Here is a 19,256-nt window from a genome sequence, read left to right as displayed (position 1 = left end):
CTCGCTTGCGGTCCTTGGGAGAGTTCGATAAATGAGGCTCCTCGGTGCTGCCCTTCCCTGCCCTCAGTGCCGTCTTTCCCTGTCCCCGGTGCCGCCTTTCCGTGCCCTCGGTGCCGCCTGTCCGTGCCCTCGGTGCCGCCTTTCCCTGTCCCCGGTGCCGCCTGTCCGTGCCCTCAGCCCGCACCGGCCCCGCCGCCCTCAGCCCCGGGAGCTCGGCGCACGCCCAGCCCCACGCGCGGCCACCGGAACCGATTGCGCGCCCTTCCGCCGCGGGGTCACGTGACGTCCCGACGGTCCCGCAAGATGGCGGCGCCCATGTTGGTGCCCGAGCCCCCCCTGGGGAAGCCGAGGTGAGGCCGCTGCCGGGCTGGCGCTGGGACACCCCTGGGCAAGGGGGAGGGCCCGCGGGTCCCTGCGGAGGGTCTCGGCCCCGTCCTGGCCGGGACCGCCCGAGCGCACGACGGCCGCGGCTGAGGCCGCCCCGTGGCCGGGCCCGGCAGTGGCGCAGCCCCGCGCGGCCGTGGCCCGGCGGGACGGGGGGAACCGGGCTCGGTGGTTCTCGGGACGGGAACGCGGCCGCGCTGGGGGCGGCGAGCGGGCCCGGAGCGGCGGAGCCGCGGGCGGGGGTCGCTGCCGGCCCCGTCCCCGACCGGATCCGGGGGGAGCGGGGCCGCCGTGCCGGCCCGCCCCAGCTGTGGCGGGGCGGAAGAGCGATCCGCGTCCGCGAAAGCGGCGGCCCTGGGAAATGTGCGGAACAGCGGAGGCTGCGGTGCGGGGAGGGAGCGGCCTGTGCGTGCCCGGGCTGAGCCCCGTCCAGCCCCGGCGCGACCGTGGGCAGGGCAGCTGTGCTCACAAGGGGATTGCCCGGCCGGGGTCTGCAGGCGTTTGCCCAGACCTCGCTCCGGTGTCCTGCGGCTGGAGGGAAAGGCGATGCCCAGCCCTGGAGCGGCTTGGGCGCCGCTGCTCCTTGCGCGTCCTCCCTGTGCTGGCCTGGGAGTAAGGGGAGTCCCTCCGGCCCTTCCTTCCTTGGGTTTCAAGAAAAAGAAGTTCCCAGGACCTGGGAAGGAGCTTCTCGCTTGTCAGCCTCAGGCACCTGCTGAGGGATGCGATCCATTTCAGGCAGGGACACGAGGTGAGAAGCGGCCAGGCTGGCCGGGGCAGAGGCAGAGGATCCAGGTGGTGACATTGTCTGTGTGGGCAGGCGCTGCTGCCGGGACAAGCACCGTGGTGTCACAGGTGTGCAGGTGGTGAGGATGTGAGCAATCCTGAAGAGGATTGGAGATGTGCGTGAAGTTCTGGCCGGCTGAGTTACACTTGTGGAATCTTTTAAAATTACACACTCCAAAAGGGGAAGGTATTAATCTCCCATCAGCATTTGGTGTGGCACAATGACAAGAGCAGAAGATGATCCCTCCTTCCTATTTTTCCATTATCACCTGCCTAGGAAGAGGAAAGATAGAATGAAACGTGACAGAAAAGAGCTTGATGTGAAAATGCTTTTAGACATTAGAGGCATTTTAGCCATAGTGAAAACATGGTGCTGCTTGTAGGCAGCTGTTCAAAGGTGTCAGACAAGCAAGGAGGAATCTGGCCAAGCTTCTGTAGCAGAAGAGCCATGCTGAGCATTGTCTGTGGGGGCTGTTGAGTGTGTTTTGTTAGCTGTGCATTGAGACTGCTGCCTGTGGAAAATAACAAAGGAGAAAAGAAAGGACTTGAAATTTCATGTCCTGTAAAAGAAAGACTAGAATGTGCTGAAAGTTGGACCAGAATTGTAGGGTAGGAGATCCCCAAGTTTTTCTCCCTTATCTAGTGACCAAGTTTCAGGAGCTGAAGGAGATTTCATGGAGTTGGTGATGATGTCAGGTACTGCAGAGCTTAAAAAAGATGAGACCCCATGTGTGGTGTTCTTGCTGCTGCCCATGTGCAAGTCTGAACAGCACAGCCACAGATTTACAGATTTCATTGTCACATCAGATGCTGCTGTGCAGTTACTGTTTCATATAAATGCCTGTTAATTTTGCAGTTAGTGGGATTTTGTATTGGTGAAGGAAATTAAGTGCATGTATGACAGTAAAAATTATTTGCTTGGCTGTTTTAACATAAGCAATGTTCTCTCATCCTCAGCCATCAAAAGTACAGAGCTATTCTGAAGAAGGAGAAGAGGAAAAAAAAGCGGCAGGCACTTGCCAAACTAAGGGACTCAGGTAACTGAAGTGTTTGGTACTGTCAGTGGAACTAGAAGTGATTGGGGATTTTTGGGGGTTTTTTAAAGGTATCATTTTGTGTATCTGTGATTTGCCGTAGCATGCAGTTATGTAGATGTGTTAAATTGTGCTTTTTTTCAGAAGCTGCAGAAAAAGATGAATCTGTGTCTGAGGAGGAAGAGGAGGAAGTAGAAGAAGAAGAGGAAGAAGAGGAAGAAAAAAAACTTGAGGCAGAAAGGTGAGAAATCTAGAAAATGGTATATGTGCAATAAACACTTTTGTAATCAATTCCATTTTAGTACTTTGAAAAGTTCAAATATATTCTGTGAAACACAGCCTTTATTGAATATGTCAGGCTACACAGTCCTTTCCTCTAAAGCCTGAATGATTTTTATGGAAATTTCTCTTTTAAATAAGATTAGGTAAGTTGCAGTTGTTATTGTAGCAATAAATACAGTATTGAATTGTTTTTATGACAGTTGCAGCAGTCATGGGTAGTTTTTAAGTTGGTAGTCTGAGTGGTGTCTGGTTTCTTTGGTAGACAAAAACTACATGAGCAGTGGTTGCTGAGAGAAGAGAAGGCCCAAGAAGAGTTCAAGCTAAAGAAAGAAAAAGAAGAGGCTGCAAGAAAGCGTCAAGAGGAAGAAGAGGTATAAAGATGTAAAAACCTTAGAGTTGTGCTAGGCAACAAGGTAGCTTAGTGTAGTAACTTTCATTATTTTGTGATGGACCCATTTTTCTTGATGCTGGTGTGTTGAAAAGCATAGACTCTCCATTCTTGTATAGAAAAGCAGAATTGAAAAGAAAACAACAGCTCTTAAAAGGGTTTTTGTCAGATTTAGTTGCTTCTGCCTAGATGAAAACTTAATGGTCAAGAATGCAACATGATGCTTTTGACTTTGATTGTAAAGCATTGTTCCTTAATTTGTTTTTTTCTGTCATAAAGAGGAAGATCAAAGAAGAATGGGAAGAGCAGCAAAGAAAAGAGAGAGAAGTGGCACAGCAGAAGCAACAGGAGAAGAGAGAGAGAGAGGTGATTCCTGGTGGTGGGAGGATATGTATGTTCTATGTCCTGTGACATGATCAGATGCAACAGTTATGCATGTTGAAAAGGGATTTTTTTATAATTAGCAAATGCGTTAGTTAACCCATTTTGTCTAAGTTCCTAAACTGTTGTTCAGTGTTAAAGAGCATCCAGGGTCTCCATATACTTGAGGTATAATTCCTGTGAACCTATCTGGTTGTTCACTGTTTGTAATTGTTTACATCAGGTAAATACAGAGGTACTGTGCCAATGCAGGTTCTGATAAGTGCACTTTCTGCATCATGTGTTAAACATAATCCTTCCTTGATGTCCCAGTTAAACACAGTCAGTGCTGAAGAAAATGCCTAAAGTGGATATGGAATATGGAAGTACATTGCTGCTGTTCCTTAACACAGTTCTTAATCAAAAGATGTGTTACAGCTCTTCTTTACCTGACTCATCCAACAGGACGTATCTTTTTTCAGAGCTCCTTGGGTGGAATAAAAATGATATTGAAGATACAAGTCATTAATGACATTTCTGTTAACGATACATTCATCTTCAGTTTTACAAGTTCAGTGACCTGGATGAAAGGTGTCCTGTACAGTAATCCAGTGTGAGGACTGACCTCTTACTGCCACTGAAGAGTGACTGCAGCTTTCTAGGATCTGGTCATTTTAGATTCTCCAGAGTCACAAAGTTTCCAGTCATTTCTCTGGGAGCTGTGTCTGATAGCCACAGCAGGAGAGGAGCCGTGAGCAGACAGTTGTGGCTGTCTGCAGGTAATAGTTGGTTGTGCCAGTGATGATGTAACACTTGAATGAGGGATGCCAAAGAACAGCAATTATTGTATTTCCTGCCTTACTTCCTCTGGTGGTCAGGTGTCCATTTCTGTCTTTGCAGAGTAGGGAGAGAAAATTATGCTCATGTCCTTTATTTAGGGTTGAGATACAGTTTGGAGAGAGTTGACATGCTAACAGCAGGATTTTAATCCTCCCCTCTATCCTTGTGTCTGGGTGTGCCCAAGCCATCCGTGGGATAACTGGTGTCCCTGAACTAGATGGAAGCAGCTTTCTTTTTTATTTGGTTGTTGGATTCTTTGCTTTGTGTTTTTCTGGGTTATTATTTCTGGGGATAGTGAGTTAAATTGGCTTGTAGAGGGTAATGACAGGCACCCAGAGGAAAACTGATTACCCAGCTAAAAGCAGAGCCACCCATTTTAGCAGCAGAAAGTTGTTTAATTGGTTTTGCCCGTGTCTTAAAACAGCAGTTTATTCAAGTTCTAACAGTGATACAATAAAAAAACTAATTTCCCTCCCTAAAATGAAGAAATAGATTTTCTGGTTTGATGGGTGATGGTGATAAGAGGCTTTTTTGGAGAAGGTGAAGGATTAGTTTTGGCTTTGATTTTTTTTTGTTTGTGTGGTTCAGGGAGTTTTGTTTGTTCTGTTTAATTTTTCTTTATTAGGGCAGGTACTATCTAACATCCTTGGTGATCAGTACCAGATACTGTCTGGGTCCTCATCTTTAATTGCATTTTTTAATTTTTATTTGCTGTTTTTAAATTTAATTAATTCTCTTCCAGTCCTAGCATATTTTCTTGTACTGATTATATTAAAATATCTTTTTTCTAGGAACTTCACAGAGCAATTTATTAGAACCAGTGTCCAGCCAGTTTTGGAGAGTTGTATTGTTATGCTTAGCCCACTTAGAAAAATGAAGGGAAAGAATATCCTCATTGCTTTCCTGTATTTGGAAGGCTAGATATGGTTAACTTACAATGTTTAAGTTTCTTACCAGTTACATCTCTTGCTTTAACAGAGGCTCACTAAGCATTGCATTTTTCTGTGTATTCCATAAAATGTGTAAGTTAAAACATTTTGTGCAACTAAACGATTATGGACTTACCTGTGTGCTATGGACTCAGGCTGTGTGCTAGAGCAGGAGATAGATTTAAGCATCAATAGTTCTATGATAGTTTTAAAAAAGAAAATTAAACTTCTCTGTTGTCTGTCATTTAGTTTAGAAGATCATCTGCGTGAGGGTCTTGTCTGATGTATCCTTTAACAGCTTTGTAGTACCTGAATTGCTGCAGAGCCAAAGTAAATCTCCTGTTTTTAAAGCAAACCCCATCACACTTTCATTATGCATAATCACTGAGCATTGTAAATTAGGTTCTTAACTAAAGAAACCAGATGTTTTGTGTGTCCTCAGGGTTTTCACTAGTCCTGTGTTTGCACCATTTATAGGCAGCTGTGCAGAGGATGCTGGATCAAGCTGAAAGCCAGGTATGCTCAGAGACTTTCTGAAAAAAGAACTGAAAAATAATTTAATTTCCATCCAGTGTTTGCCTTCTAGCATGCTGTCCATCTGCTCTCCAGAACCTAATGGCCTGAATAAATTTAATATATAGTGGCTTGCATGAGCTGTAAACAATTATTTACTGGGTGGAACATAATTAAGCATATTTCTGGCTGGTTGGTGGCAGTGCAGTTGTGCATGCTGATGACTGTTCAGGAGGTCTGAGTCAAAATGAACCTGGAAATACTGCTGTGTGCTGTTAAAAACCACTGTGCATGATGGTTTATTTTGTGAATTGTAATTCTAAATAAATCTGTCAGTCCTGGGTGGCAAGATAAACTTGTCTTTTTAAGCAGATGTCAGGCTCTAAATAAGAGGATTGAGTGGTAGAGAAGGGCACAGATCCTTAATGAAAAGAAAAAAAGGTGGGGGAGAGAGAAGCTTGACTGCTTGGATGCCTGGAAGAGCATGGATCTCAAGCTGGCAGTGTGTAGAAAACAAAACTGCAGTTTTCATGAGACTCTTAGAGATTACCTTAAAATAATTTGGATTTTTATCCCTGTCACATGGTTAAACTTGTGAAGATTCTTGCTCTGTTTAAACCACTGCACGAATTGGAAAAATAAGTTTTAACCTAGTTATCCATTGTTTATTGACTGCCATAGCTACACTGGAGTTACGTTTGGTTCCAAATCATGTTTAAACAGTTCTTTAGGTAGGGAATCTGTTTCATAAGATGGGTAGGAAACTGCTCTGAACTGCTGCCTGCCCAGAGCTCAAGATGCATTAGCAGTCATGTCTGCAAAGGAATAGTCAGAAGTGTGGTATGTTGGATACTGCATTAGAGTAGCAGTTCAGGGTTCATTTACTGCTGACATAACAGGGCTGTTCTGGTGATAGAAAATTATGGCTGCAAGTCATGAGCAGAATTGGTAGCTGGGTCAAATGCTGCTTGTGAGTAAAAAGAATTTTCAGTTGATTTAAAATGAGAACTTAGGCCAGTCAGCTTTACAGATTGTTTGGTTAGAATGAAAATTCCTTTTAAAATATGTGTCTTGGTTGTAGTCATTCAAGGCTTGCTACTTGGTGAGGCCATTTTGAATTAGAGAATTTTTAATGACCCAAGATGATCAGTATGGACACTTACTTCCAGTGCTAACTATGAATTTCATTTTTTAAAATTCTGTCCTTTGGCAGGTTACTTCTATTTTAGCTTTTTCTGGATGCACATAGCAGTGATAATGATGAGCTTACTGAGCTTTGGGCTGTTGCAGAGAAAAATAAGTAAATAGTCTCAGCTTTCTTTCTGCCAGGTTGTGGTGGTTTTGGCTGGGGTAGAGTTAATTTTTTTCATGGTGGCTAGTATAGGGCTTTGTTTCAGATTTATATGTAAAATAGAGTTGAAAAGGTGGAGATGTTTTTGTTATGGCTGAGCAGGGCCTACACAGACCCAAGGCCTTTTCTTCCAAGGTCTTTTCTGCTTCTCATAGTGCCACACTGGTGAAGAGGCAGAGGGTGCATGGTTGGTTGGGAGGAGACAGCCAGGACAGGTGACCCCAACTCTCCAAAGGGATATTCCAAAGGGATATATGTCAGGGATATCTGACATCATGCTCAGTATATAAAGTGGGGGAAGAAGAAGGAAGGGGGGGACATTTGGCATGATGGTGTTTGTCTTCCCACATCACTGTTATATGTGGTGGAGCCTTGCTTTCCTGGAGATGGCTGAACACCTGCCTGCCTCTGGGAAGCAGTGAATTTACTCCTGGGTCTGCTTTGCTTTTTTGCCTGGCTTTTGCTTTCCCTCTTAAATTGTCTTTATTTCAATGCATGAGTTTTATATCTGTTACCCTTCCATTCTCTGATCTCACTTGGTGGGGCTGTAAGCAAGTGGCTCTCTGGGGCTTGCTGCTGGCTGGGGTTAAAGCATGACACAGATGTATAAAGTGAGACCCAAGGCACAGGGCAGCTTTGAAAAACAATGCTTTAAATAGGTTCAGCTTGCCTTGTAGAAACATAGTGCTCATAACTGCATGTGAATTCAGTTGTTAAGTTTTATTTTTGACACTCCATTTCTTTACTGTTTTCTGACTTTTGTCTATTTTAATGTTTCTTCTACAGCTGGAGAATGGTGTGAGTTGGCATAACCCAGAGCCCCCAGAGAATCTGGGAACAGAGAAGGATAGAGCAAATTGCCCATTTTATATTAAAACAGGTTCCTGCCGATTTGGAGACAGGTAATCCATTGAATATTTACCAGGATAGAAGTGTGTTGGGGAGATAAAACAAAGGCAACTTAATTAGGTCATAAGCAAACTGAGGAGAAATTGCTGCATAAAAACTTCTGTGTATTTGGATGTGGACTGAGAGCAGAGCATTGCCTGGCTGGAATTGAGCTGTTTATTGTTATGGCTATTACTGATGGTGCATTCTGGTTACATTGGTGAGACTTGAGTTTTCCTTGGCTTAGACTCATGCACAGAAATATTCTGACAAAATGTATATGGTCTGTTATTAGTACAGTAGATGTCTGATATGTCAGATGCTAGTTTTTTATATTTTCTAATTTGCATATGTTCAGATCCCAAATGGACTAAAGAAAGTAAGTTAAGGTAAATCTGCACACTTGGGAAAGTTGTCAGGTGGTGTCCAGAGTTCTCAGTATTTGAATGTGTGATGCATTCAGTTGTGATTCTGGTACACTGACAGGGTGCCTCTGTCTCAAGAGGGAAGTGCAGTAAAAAGGAAGAACAGAGAAGCTCATGAGGATGATGAGAGATGAGGAGCACCTCTGTGGAAGTGGCTGACAAGTCCAGACTCTGCTTTCAAAGAGGGGGATGGAAGAGGACTGTGGTAAATAAACAGCAAACTCAGGACTAGGGTGGGAATGATTATTATCATTCATGCAATTTAGTCAGGTGTCTCAGAATGTTTGAGCACCAGCTTTGACACAGGAAAGACTTTCTCATATGAAACAAATGGCAAACTTGTTCCCAGAGGATGCAGAGGAAACTGGAAGTATAAATGAGTTTATGGAGTACATGTTCATTGGCATCCAGGAACAATGATGACCCAAATGCAGCTTCTGGTTTGAGAATCCCTGATTTTTTTTTGTGCTAAGGAGAAACAACAGCTTAGCAGCGAAGGACTCTGATATTTATTACATGAATCTTCAGCAAAAACTTACAAGGTTATTTTACTAACTTGTATCACTGAAACATGTGCAGTCTAGCTATTGTAGTTTTCTTTATCCTGGGAGTAATTTGTTCCAGTGTGATGTATATTGTGGATAATTATAAGATAATTCAACTATATGGAAGCTTCAAGTTCACATCTCTTTTTTTTTTTTTATTCTGAAATACATGTTGAATTCAATAATAAAAATTTCACCAGCTATATCACTGCAAACAGCATTTTTTTCAAATGTCTGGGTCTTCGTAGTTTTTGCAGTATTTTTGTTGTAGTGATCTTTAATGGAGATAACTTCCATGGATTATTTATGGATTGCATAAAACTCAGTTTTGCTCTGAACTTTGCATTTGAACTACGAATAACCCTTGGAAAATAAATACTGAGAAACATCATATTCTGCCCTTCCTCTTTCACCCCTATTGATCTGAGCTACCTCCCTTTAATCTTCCTTCTTTTTCTTCACATACCTGCTTCCTTCATAATCTGGTCATTTTAACATCTGGTGCTGTCTCTAAGTTGAAGGACTGGTACAGCTAGGATAGGACTGGAAGGATGGATTGAAAGGAGTTGTGAAAAACTAAGAGCCAGTGTTATCAACAAATAACTATTGAATCTTGTCAAAGCTTACTATGTCCTGAATAAGCTGAAACTGGCTGAGTTTGCTACTACCAATTTCCCCAGTAATTCAAACCCTAACATTTTGCAGTAATATTGGATTCTTGGGTCATTCATTTTCCTCAAGGTTCCTTTTTTTCTGGCATTTTGTGTACAGACAATATTAGGGGGGTTTCATATTTTCTGTTCTATTATTGAAATTGAACAGCAAAAGGAGGCAGCTTCTAAATGTAAAAAACAATAATCATCAAATTAATTGTTTCCTCGTTTAGTTTTGGGTTTGGAGATTGGATTTTTTTGTTGTTGTTGTTTGCTTTTTGAAGTCTAAGGGGCCAACCAGAAGGTGAGAGTCCATTTCTGATTGACTGGGTACAGAAAAACTTCCTAGCTGAAGTCTGGGTTGTAATTGTCCATTTTGAGACATGACCTCCCTGCAGTTCTTTTGTGCTGCCCAGTGACATAAAGAGACTAGACTAGTCTGGATGTTTTTCTGGTCATGTCATGAAAAGGAGAAAAGTGTTGGAGAGTGCATGACCCAGTTGCTTGGGGATATATTGAATGGGATTCATAAAGCACAGTGAAATAAACATGGAGAAGATCTGTGTTCTTACTGAATCTAAAGATGTCTAGGGGAGAACTGTATTTCAGCATGTTAGCGAGGTAGCCTGAATATGATGGATGGTGAGGGAGATCTAATGCTTTTATGGCTGCCAAGAAGCTGCAGATTAAGATATGACTGATTTAGAAGAATCTTTTTTTTTTGTTTGGGTTTTGGTTTTTGTAGGTTTTTTGGTTTGTGGATTTGTGGTTTTGTGTTTTTTTGTTGTTGTTGTTTTTTCCTTCGTTTGTTTTGGTTTGGGATTTTTTCTGTTAGAAGTGGAAAAATACCAGTCTTACACTCATCCAGGTGCAGGTCTAAATGTGCTGCTCTTCCCACATTCCCAACTTCCACTCCCATTTGATGAAAACAACTTCAGTAAAAGTTCAGTTTACAAAAAGAAGAGCAGGGACTTGCTTTAAAATCTCTTTATAGAGATACTCCTGACAATCTTTTAAACCCTTCAGAAAATGGGAACACATTAACCCTTGTAGCCTAAAAGAAATTACTTCAGCTCTCATTGTGACACTGGTATCTATAACTTTTGTAGTTCTGCCTTCCTAAGCAAGAATGTGTTTGTTAATGGCATTGAGGAAGCCTTAAGGTTATGTACAAACTCACTCCAAAATATTTGGTTTAGTAATTGAAAAATCTTGATCTTCCATTAATGGATTTTCTTTTATAATAACTGTAACTGAAAATGACAAATGTTTGAAGCTTCAAGAAGTGTATCTTCTGCTGGAAGTGCCAATCTTTCCACTTTTCTTTCTTCACTGCACCTGTGCAGGTGTTCTCGCAAGCACAACTACCCCACATCGAGCAAGACGCTGCTGGTGCGAGGGATGTTCATCACCTTTGGCATGGAGCAGTGCCGCAGAGACGACTATGACACGGATGCCAGTCTGGAGTACAGTGATGAGGAGACCTACCAGCAGTTCCTGGAGTTCTATGAGGATGTGCTCCCTGAATTTCAGAATGTGGGGAAGGTGGTTCAATTCAAGGTATGCATCTAAGTGCAGTTTATGAGCCTTATGAGGAATTCTGTCCAGCATGCCCCAGCTAGATCCTGTGGGCACTATGCTGTGTCCTTACAACAAACTGTGTATCTCTCATGGCACCTATAAACTTGTCACTGCTCTTACAGAGCACCATCTTACTCTGGGTGAATCTTCTCTCCCATTCCTCTGAAGTGTTACAAAAGCTTGGGCTTCTATAATGCACGCTTTTCACAGTACTCAACAGTTCACTTATCTCATATTCCTTTCTTTTCTTATCCTGTGCTAAGCCCCTGAGGGTCCATTTAGACTGTTAGACAATATAAATACCTCTGAGCTACTGTATTTGGGCCTAAGGAATGAAATAGTTGGGGTATAAAATGCATTTGAGTGTACACCCAAACAATGTCATTTTAGGACTGGCTGAATAAAATAAAACCAGATTACAATGAACTGAAAAGATAGCAGATATTTCAGTAGGAAGAATTATAGAAAGGTAAGTTGCATAAATGGTTTTGAGATTTGTCATCCATCCTTAGTTTGTGCATTTGATTTGCTCAGTGTTTTGTACTGATTTTTTTCCCATTTATATTGTTGTTTCTTATGGGGATAAAGAGGGATCTGTAAATGGAGACCTCAGAGATGAATGATGTGTGCTAACAGTCCCATGTTGCCCCAAAAATATGCAGCTTGGAAGGTGCAGTCTCCTTGTATCTGAATCTATTGCAGCATCCCTTTCTGCTTTTCATTCCTGAGTGTTTTCCTGCAGTCACCAGGAGGCATATAGTGCCTTTTCTTCTTTTGTGTTCATCTACTGACAGCTGCCTCAGGACTGAGATGGCATTAGCATTTCAAGCAAGAGGAAGGTAGAAGGAGTGAGTTTTCAGTAGTTGTATAATGAGCTTTATAGGCAAGAAACCTTCACTTGTTTGGAGGAGTGGAGCATCCCCTCCGTATTTTGACTCATGGAATAATAGCCAGTTGTCTTCTACTAGAAAACAGGATGCAGATTCCCTCTGGAGCATGGCTTGAAAAGCCTTATCAGCAAAGTCAGGTCCTTGGCTTTGTACCATGGTTCTGTGCAGGTGTGCTAAGCTGCACCTGCTTGGGTCCCTGTGACTATTAGTGTGGCATTCCTTGGCTTCTGAGGCAATTGTGCACAGCAAGATGATTCTCATGCACATTTTCGCTACATTAGAGATGCTTCAGAAAAACATGTTGGCTTCAGGGATCTTAACTGTGAGTGAGCTGAGCCTCTGTGACCATTAAGAATCAGATTATACACACCCCCCTCTTGTCAGCTTACTTACTTTTCCAGTGTAGCCCAAGGTTTTATTCTGGCTGTTTTTTCTGGGAAGCTGCTCCAGAATCTGGAAGGTCCTGATAAAACACTACCTTAGAACACTAGGGTTCTTTTCCTACCATTTTGTCTATGGCAAAATCATTCTCACTTGTTCTTGTATTGACACTGTTTATCTCAAATAGTTGGACTCCTTATCCTGTAATACTTAATTATACAAGTGCTTGTTATTGTGGCTGAAGCCCTTTGCTGATGCAGCACACAAAGAGGTATTCCCTGAGGGTCAGTCAGGGTTCAGGGATGAAAGGAGCCGCTAACTTTGCTTGCTGCAAATATTGGAAGAGGCCTGCAGGCAAGAGAGGCTGGAATCACAGTTTGTCCTGGAGAACTGGGTTCCACCTGCCTGGACCTGCATGTTGGAATCTTTTGTAACTAGCAGCAAATTTCAAAGTTAATTTTTAAGAGCTTTAGATCTACTTTGAATGCTAAATTATTACAAAAAAGGTTTTTCAGAACTGTACAGTGAAAGATGGTGTCACCAGCTTTTTGAAGCCATTTTAAAGGGATGCTGTGAAGATGTATTGCTCTAGAGTCTCTTACTGTAATGAATCCCTCATTTCCATGTGAGGATACTAATAATTGTTGTCAGAGCAGGATTTGGCTGTTGTGCATAGGGTTGGCCCAGACAAGTGCAAGACAATGGACCACAAGCTTTCTTGTGGATTAAGTGAGCCAAGGTCCCAGAGTTAATCAAAGCATAATTTAAACTTAAGCCAGAAAGGCTTTTTTTGGGTTTTTTGGTTTTTTTTTTTTTTTTTTTTTTTGGTTAACACTTAGTGTTTTGAAAAACATCATCTCTAAGTTGATACGGATGAACTGTCTTAAATGAGAACTGCCCATGTCAGAATGTGTGAGTTGCTGTACAGCATAAACCTTCCACTGCCCTGACTTCCCTGACTTCATGTTTCTATCCCCTCAGGTCAGTTGCAACTATGAGCCCCACCTGCGAGGAAATGTGTACGTCCAGTACCAGTCGTAAGTACTCACAGTCTTACCAAGGGCTAAACTCCAGAGCTGAGTAATGAGTAAGAAGTGTTAGTATCATCCATGGAGTTCATTCTCACACTGTAGTGGGAACCCAGAATTGGTAAGGGGTGTCTGAAATGATTGTGTGATGGTCATGCCATCTGTTGTTTTTCCTTTCTAAAGGGAGAAGGACTGTCAGGCAGCTCTGGCTCTGTTCAGTGGACGATGGTATGCAGGCAGGCAGCTTCATTGTGAATTCTGTCCTGTGACGAGGTGGAAAACTGCCATATGTGGTGAGTCTTGTAAAGAGAGTATGTGTTACTGAAAGAATACTCACTCATGGAAGTGAAAAAGAGGGATTAGGCTGTAGCTTTCAGATCTGCCTAAGTTGTATTCATTTCTGTTTGGAAGACACATGTGCTAACTTGCTTGTGTAGATCCAGGAAAGAAAGGGAGTATTACACCATGTCACATAAGTGTCTGAATTTTTCTAGTGAATTTATCGTGATCTAGGAAAAAAGGTTTGGATTCTAGCTTTGGAAATAATAATCTTAAGGTGAAACTCCAGGAAGTACTAATTTGTCTCTTGAGAAGCAACAGCAGTTTCTGGACTATCAACAGTTCTAAACAGTAAATATAACATGTTCCTTATTTACCTTCTTACATTAAGGTAAATAAAATTTAATGAAATTAAAAGTTAAGTTTGTTATAAGCTAAAATCAAATCTTCATAGCAGTTTAAAAGCTAATTCCAAGAAAAGTACACAATGAAAGTTAATCCTGTGTGAGTTAAATTGATAGTGGTCAGATGTATGTTCTTCTGTTTGGAGACGCAAAATTGTTTATTACATTTCTTTCAGTTGGTACATAATGAAGAAAGAGATTTAACAGGTCTGGTTCATAAAAAAGCAAACTCTAATCTGTTGCAGGTTTATTTGAAAGGCAGAAGTGTCCAAGAGGGAAACACTGCAACTTTCTTCACGTATTCAAAAATCCAAACAACGAGTTTTGGGAGGCCAATAGAGACATACGTATTTCTCCTGAACGGACTCATCAATCGTCTAAAAACTCTGAGAGGAGAAACCGATCGAGCCATCGTGACGACTATTACAGCCGCTCCAGGAGGAGGAGCAGCCCCAGCCCGGACCATTCCCACCGCAGAAACGGAGAATCGGAGAGGAAAAAGAGTCGCCGCAAAAGCAAGAGGCGGCGCCACTCGGGGAGGTCCCGGAGCCGGGAGAGGAGGAGGTCCCATAGCAGGGGCAGGAAGAGGAGAGGCCGCAGCCGCAGCCGCAGCAGGAGTCACAGTCGGACACGCAGCAGGAGCAGGAGCAGGAGCAGGAGCTCCTCTCGATCCAGGAGCAGGGGTAAAAAGAGATCAAGCAGCAGAGGAAAAAATAGTGAAACTCCCAAAACAAAGTGAGAATTACTTTCAGAAATCACTAATTGATAAAAATAGAGCTGAAAAAGAAATCTTCCCAATAGGGTACCAGATATATATGAATTTCAAATAAAAGTGTTCTTGCACATTAAAATGTTTCTTCCTAATAAAGGAACGTAGTTTACTGTGTGCGAAGCTTGAGAAAATTTAAAGTTTTCAGTCCTATAGAAGGTGTGAATGTCAAGTACTCTAGCTACTCTGTCCCTCTGAACAGCTGCCATACCTGGATGCACACTGAGTACAAATAGAGAAGTGAAGCCTCTTTGGTATATGCTTATTTCTGTTATGTGTATGTTAAGTGTTTACTGTTCCTGTAAGGAGTTAGTACAGAACAGCCAGTGTGCAGTAAATTCACACCCCAGCACACTGCAGATCCAGGTCTGTGTAGATGATTGCCATTTGTATTTTTCATCTGTTTATTGGAAATTACTTTCTAGACAAAGAAAATATAACTGTTTTATGAATTGGAGAAAAGGGATCTCAAAGACATCAGTGTTTGATTGTACAATACTTGCCCCGTAGGAGCTTTTTGGTCACGAGTGTTGGATTTTTCTCGGCCCTGACTGAGCTGCTGAGCTGATGGCTTGTAGGGATTGCAGTAGACTAAAACCAAGCAGAAAGTACACAGAGAAACAATCAGTTTATTCAGTTCCTTAATCCCCAAGTGAGACTGGAGACCATGCAACTGTAATCCTTGAGTGAGGTCAGAACTGCTTTGCATACCTCTTGGTTGCACACCATTTGTAGGTGAAAAGGACCTGCCTGACTTGTGCTGGAGGGGTGGAAAGTGTCCATCAGGGAACCAAAGATGTGATTGTGGAGGCTCAGTCAAGATGGCTGCAGAGTGGCTGAAGAAACTGAAGGGTTTATACATGAAAGACTATTTCATGGTTTTGGGAGAGGAGGACTTGACTTAGAGCCTTTTGAGGTTTATTTTAGAAATAGTTTAAGGCACCCTACTGCCTTGCTTTCCTACAGCCAAGGTGAAGAGTAGGGTACATAAAAATGAAATAATTGCGACAAAACCTCCTTGAAATGACAGCTATATTAGCGAAGTACCTGCAGTTAGATAAATCCTTACCAATATTTTTTCACTTTTATTTAAAAGATTTGTGCTGTTAGATGTACTGTATTTCACATGGTTTATCTTCAGGTTTTAACTTGGGCACCTCAGTGTCCTCAGATGCTTAGAGAGAGCTTGTAGCACCAAAGGTGCAGGTGCCCTAATGGTCTCTAGAGATACCTCCCTGTCTTTAGCCTCTCCAAAGAACTGGGCCTCTGCCTTCAGAGAGCCAATCAATCCCAAGAGTTAGGAGCCTAAAGCAGGCATGAAGTGCTCCCAAATAGGAATTCATTACAACTCCCAGCAATGTAACATAAATTCCCTTAGAAAATCTATGTATCTGAACTTTACAAACAGCATTCCTCACAGCAAGAATGCTTTTCCCCAGGATAGTTAAGATCAAGTGAACATTGCTTCTGGATATGATATATATATTTTTGCTTTTCTAAATGCATAGTGCACCTAGCATGCTGATTATATATTTTTCCTTCTTTCTTCATGTGTAACTTGTCCAATATGGAGTAATACAACAAAAGTGATGTTCAGTTCAAACCCAACTTCCATGATATATTGTCATAACTGTAGGCAGAGCTGTAGCTTAGTTAATTTGATTAAATGTTTTAGTTATTAACAGATGTAGGAATTGTAATTAATTAGCATAACTTTTGAAATAATAACTTTTTAAAAGGCATATTTCAAAGGACAGACAGCACGAAGTTTTTAATTCCATTTGAAAAATTTGTTACTGCCATTTTCTTATAATGTACCTTTTTCTCACCACGCCTTAGAGACAAATCTTCCCTGAGGTTTCTATTTTTATAGATGCTCAATTGTCTCGCTGGGTCACTTGCACTGCATGTGGCAAACTCTGGTTCAGTTGGCCACCACAGGCTGGTTCCATCCTCCATTCCCTGGGCTGCCCTGCTTCCCAGAGCTCTCAGGTGGGAGAGCTGGCTTGTGCCCCTGCTGTGCACCCCGTGTCACATGGACAGATGTCACGGAGCATTAGCGCAGCAAAATCAGCTGTCCAGCTCAAGGAAATGTGGAGTGGGTGGTGGGAACCTGTGACCAGTCAGGTGAAATAAGCAACCAGGCCTCCAAGGGATTAGAAACTAAGTGCCCACTAACAACCATGTGAGAATTCCACAGGTGATTAGGCTCCTTGTCCCCACAGTTCTGCAACAGGATTTCAGAAGCTAAGTCGCTGTATTTAAAAAAAAGCAAAAAAAACCAAACTTGCTCAGAAATGCATGTAAAGATTTAAATATACTTTATTTCTGCTACTACAATGGCTGAAGCTTCAGCTTGTTTTTCTTGAGGTCTGGACCCAAATGTGCTGGCTGTATCTGTACAGTGTAGGACTGGTAGCTGTGATTGCCCTCCACTTTCACACACTGTTTATTACACAGAATTTGAGTGCTGTAGATCTGACATTTAGCTTGCATTTGTTAGCATGAAACCTGGGATTCCACCAGTTTTCTAACTTTGGAGTTTGTATTTTTCAGTATTGTTTCTCTGCTTCATAATCTTAAGTAGTGTTATATGCATGGTTTTGTGTTTCCTTATTATTTGAGTGAGCTATTTTATTCTGGAGAGACAAACAGACTAGAAGTTTTTTAATGTTAAGCTTAATTATTTTCTTTCCCAAAGGGAAAAAGCCCCAGAAGAACATGGAAAGGATTTAAATTTGTAAGGAACAGCCTATTCCCATTGTGTGTTATTCCACATATTTCACAGGAAAGGACCTTATAAAGTGAATTAATAGGGGCCGAGTTTTGTTTTGTCTTCAACGACTATTTAAAAGTAGCAGTATTTCAAAATACTTTTTTTCAGTTGTGAATTCTGCAGGGATCACGGAGGTGCTTTGGAGTAATTCTGGCATTTACACAGAGGCTCAGGGTGGCAGTGCCAGGGCCTGCCAGATGCCCTGCTTCAGTCAGGACGGGGAGCAGGTGCTGCCCTGCCCTTCAGTGGAGGAGGAACAGCCCAGGCAGGCAGCAGCACTGCCTTGTTCAGCAGGACAGGGGGAACAGCCCCTGTAGGCATGGGCACTGTTGCTGCCCAGCAGAATTAAAGCATCAGGGAACTGGGCTTGTCCCCTCGCAGCAGAGAGCCTTCCCTCCAACTGTAGCTGGTGGCCCCTTCTGTGGGATTGCATTCCCTGTCTGCCTGTCCAGAACAGCAAACCCCTGTCAGGGCTGGCACGTGTCCGTGTGTTGACTGCAAGGCATTTCTTGTGGACACCCAACAAGGCTTTCCCTCTCTGGCCCCAGCCCTTGTGTATAGGGCACATTGTCCAAAATGCATCCCAAATGACTCCTCTCCCACTTTTATGCCGTGTGATGGCAGCATGGCCGTTTTGCATCCAGTTTTGCATTAGCACGTTCAGTGTACTGAAACTGCCCTCCAGTTTACCAGTGACATTCCTGTGCCCTAAATAACTTGGGGTCTTTTCTAAAGATATGCAAGAGCCTGCTAAAAGATGCTATTGCTTCCTGTCCTGGATCAGCACTTCTTACAAAACATGAAAGATGGAAGTTTATGATAGTTAATAACCTAAAAGCTTAATTTACTTTCTTACATCATCCAAAGAGTGCAGCTCATTTTGCTTTCACTGTAAGCTTGTAATTAAAATGAACCCCATTTATTCCACATACACTCCTGCTCAGCAGTGATGTGAACTGAGTATCTATGGCTGAAAACCAAAACTGATGTGGCATGGACAGGTGACGCTTTGTCGAGCTGTGGGACAGACTGCAAAGCAAGCTGGACAGCCGTAACCCATGGTACATGGGACCTTGACAGAGGCAGCCACGGGGTGAGCATCACTGTGGCCTCGCCCCAAACGGAACAGCAGATGTTCAGGAAGGCCTCTTCGAGTTAAAGACTTAAGTCAGTGAAGTTGAAGACATTTAAGACAACAATCAACTTGCCTGAACAATCCAGAAATTCCTACTTATTCTTTAGCTCTCCCCAACCCTTCCGCACAAGACAGGAAATTCAAAAACCGGAATTTCATTTCAGATTAATTTCAGAAATGCCCAAATATGTTAATTTTTCCCCATGCTTTTGCTGATAACATCAAGCAGTTCAGTTCTTTTGGAAAGGTGGAGAACAGATTCATCTGACATATTTTTAGTTGAGACCAGGATTGTAAATATTGCATTGACTTGTTCGGAATTCTATGAAAAGAACTGAATATTCAGTCTCTATTATCCAGAACTCTCTCTCAACATGTGGTTTAATTTTCAAATGAAGTGGTACTACCCCATCAATTTAACTTTCACTTAAATAAATTTCATGTTTAATGTGGCCAGCTTTCCAAAAACTTGCTAATTTATTGCTTTCTCTACAATTTAAATGGATGTAAATAACTAAACTTGGACACAGTATCCTCAACATTTTTTAATGAAGTGCTCAAGAACAGGTTAAGCACTGTAATAAAATTTCCCTTTTTTTTAAGCCAGCACTGAGTGGCCTCTTCTTTCCTCTGTGAAT

General features: G+C 42.4%; 1 protein-coding gene across 3 annotated transcripts; it reads left to right on the top strand.

Annotated features, from left to right (window-relative positions):
- The first annotated feature begins 224 nt into the window (after nt 1-224).
- On the top strand, nt 225-19,224 carry ZRSR2 (zinc finger CCCH-type, RNA binding motif and serine/arginine rich 2). Of its 3 annotated transcripts, none has more exons than XM_071430478.1 (11): nt 225-350; nt 2,125-2,204; nt 2,346-2,442; nt 2,746-2,854; nt 3,151-3,237; nt 5,478-5,516; nt 7,651-7,766; nt 10,722-10,935; nt 13,209-13,264; nt 13,439-13,548; nt 14,184-19,224. In XM_071430478.1, exons 1-11 carry the CDS (start codon nt 304-306, stop codon nt 14,675-14,677), a joined length of 1,449 nt encoding a protein of 482 aa, XP_071286579.1. In that variant the 5' UTR covers nt 225-303; the 3' UTR covers nt 14,678-19,224. The 3 variants fall into 3 exon arrangements, with proteins under 3 accessions (XP_071286579.1, XP_071286581.1, XP_071286580.1); XM_071430479.1 differs by lacking the exon at nt 225-350 and adding an exon at nt 914-1,132; XM_071430480.1 differs by lacking the exon at nt 5,478-5,516.
- Nucleotides 19,225-19,256: the final 32 nt, after the last annotated feature.

The sequence above is a fragment of the Agelaius tricolor genome, unplaced genomic scaffold (assembly GCF_023055355.1).
Source record: "Agelaius tricolor isolate 1412-34295 unplaced genomic scaffold, bAgeTri1.0.p SCAF_7, whole genome shotgun sequence".
Classification (NCBI taxonomy): domain Eukaryota; kingdom Metazoa; phylum Chordata; class Aves; order Passeriformes; family Icteridae; genus Agelaius; species Agelaius tricolor.
Note: the sequence above shows the minus strand (reverse complement) of the source record. Positions and strands in the feature narration are given on the sequence as shown.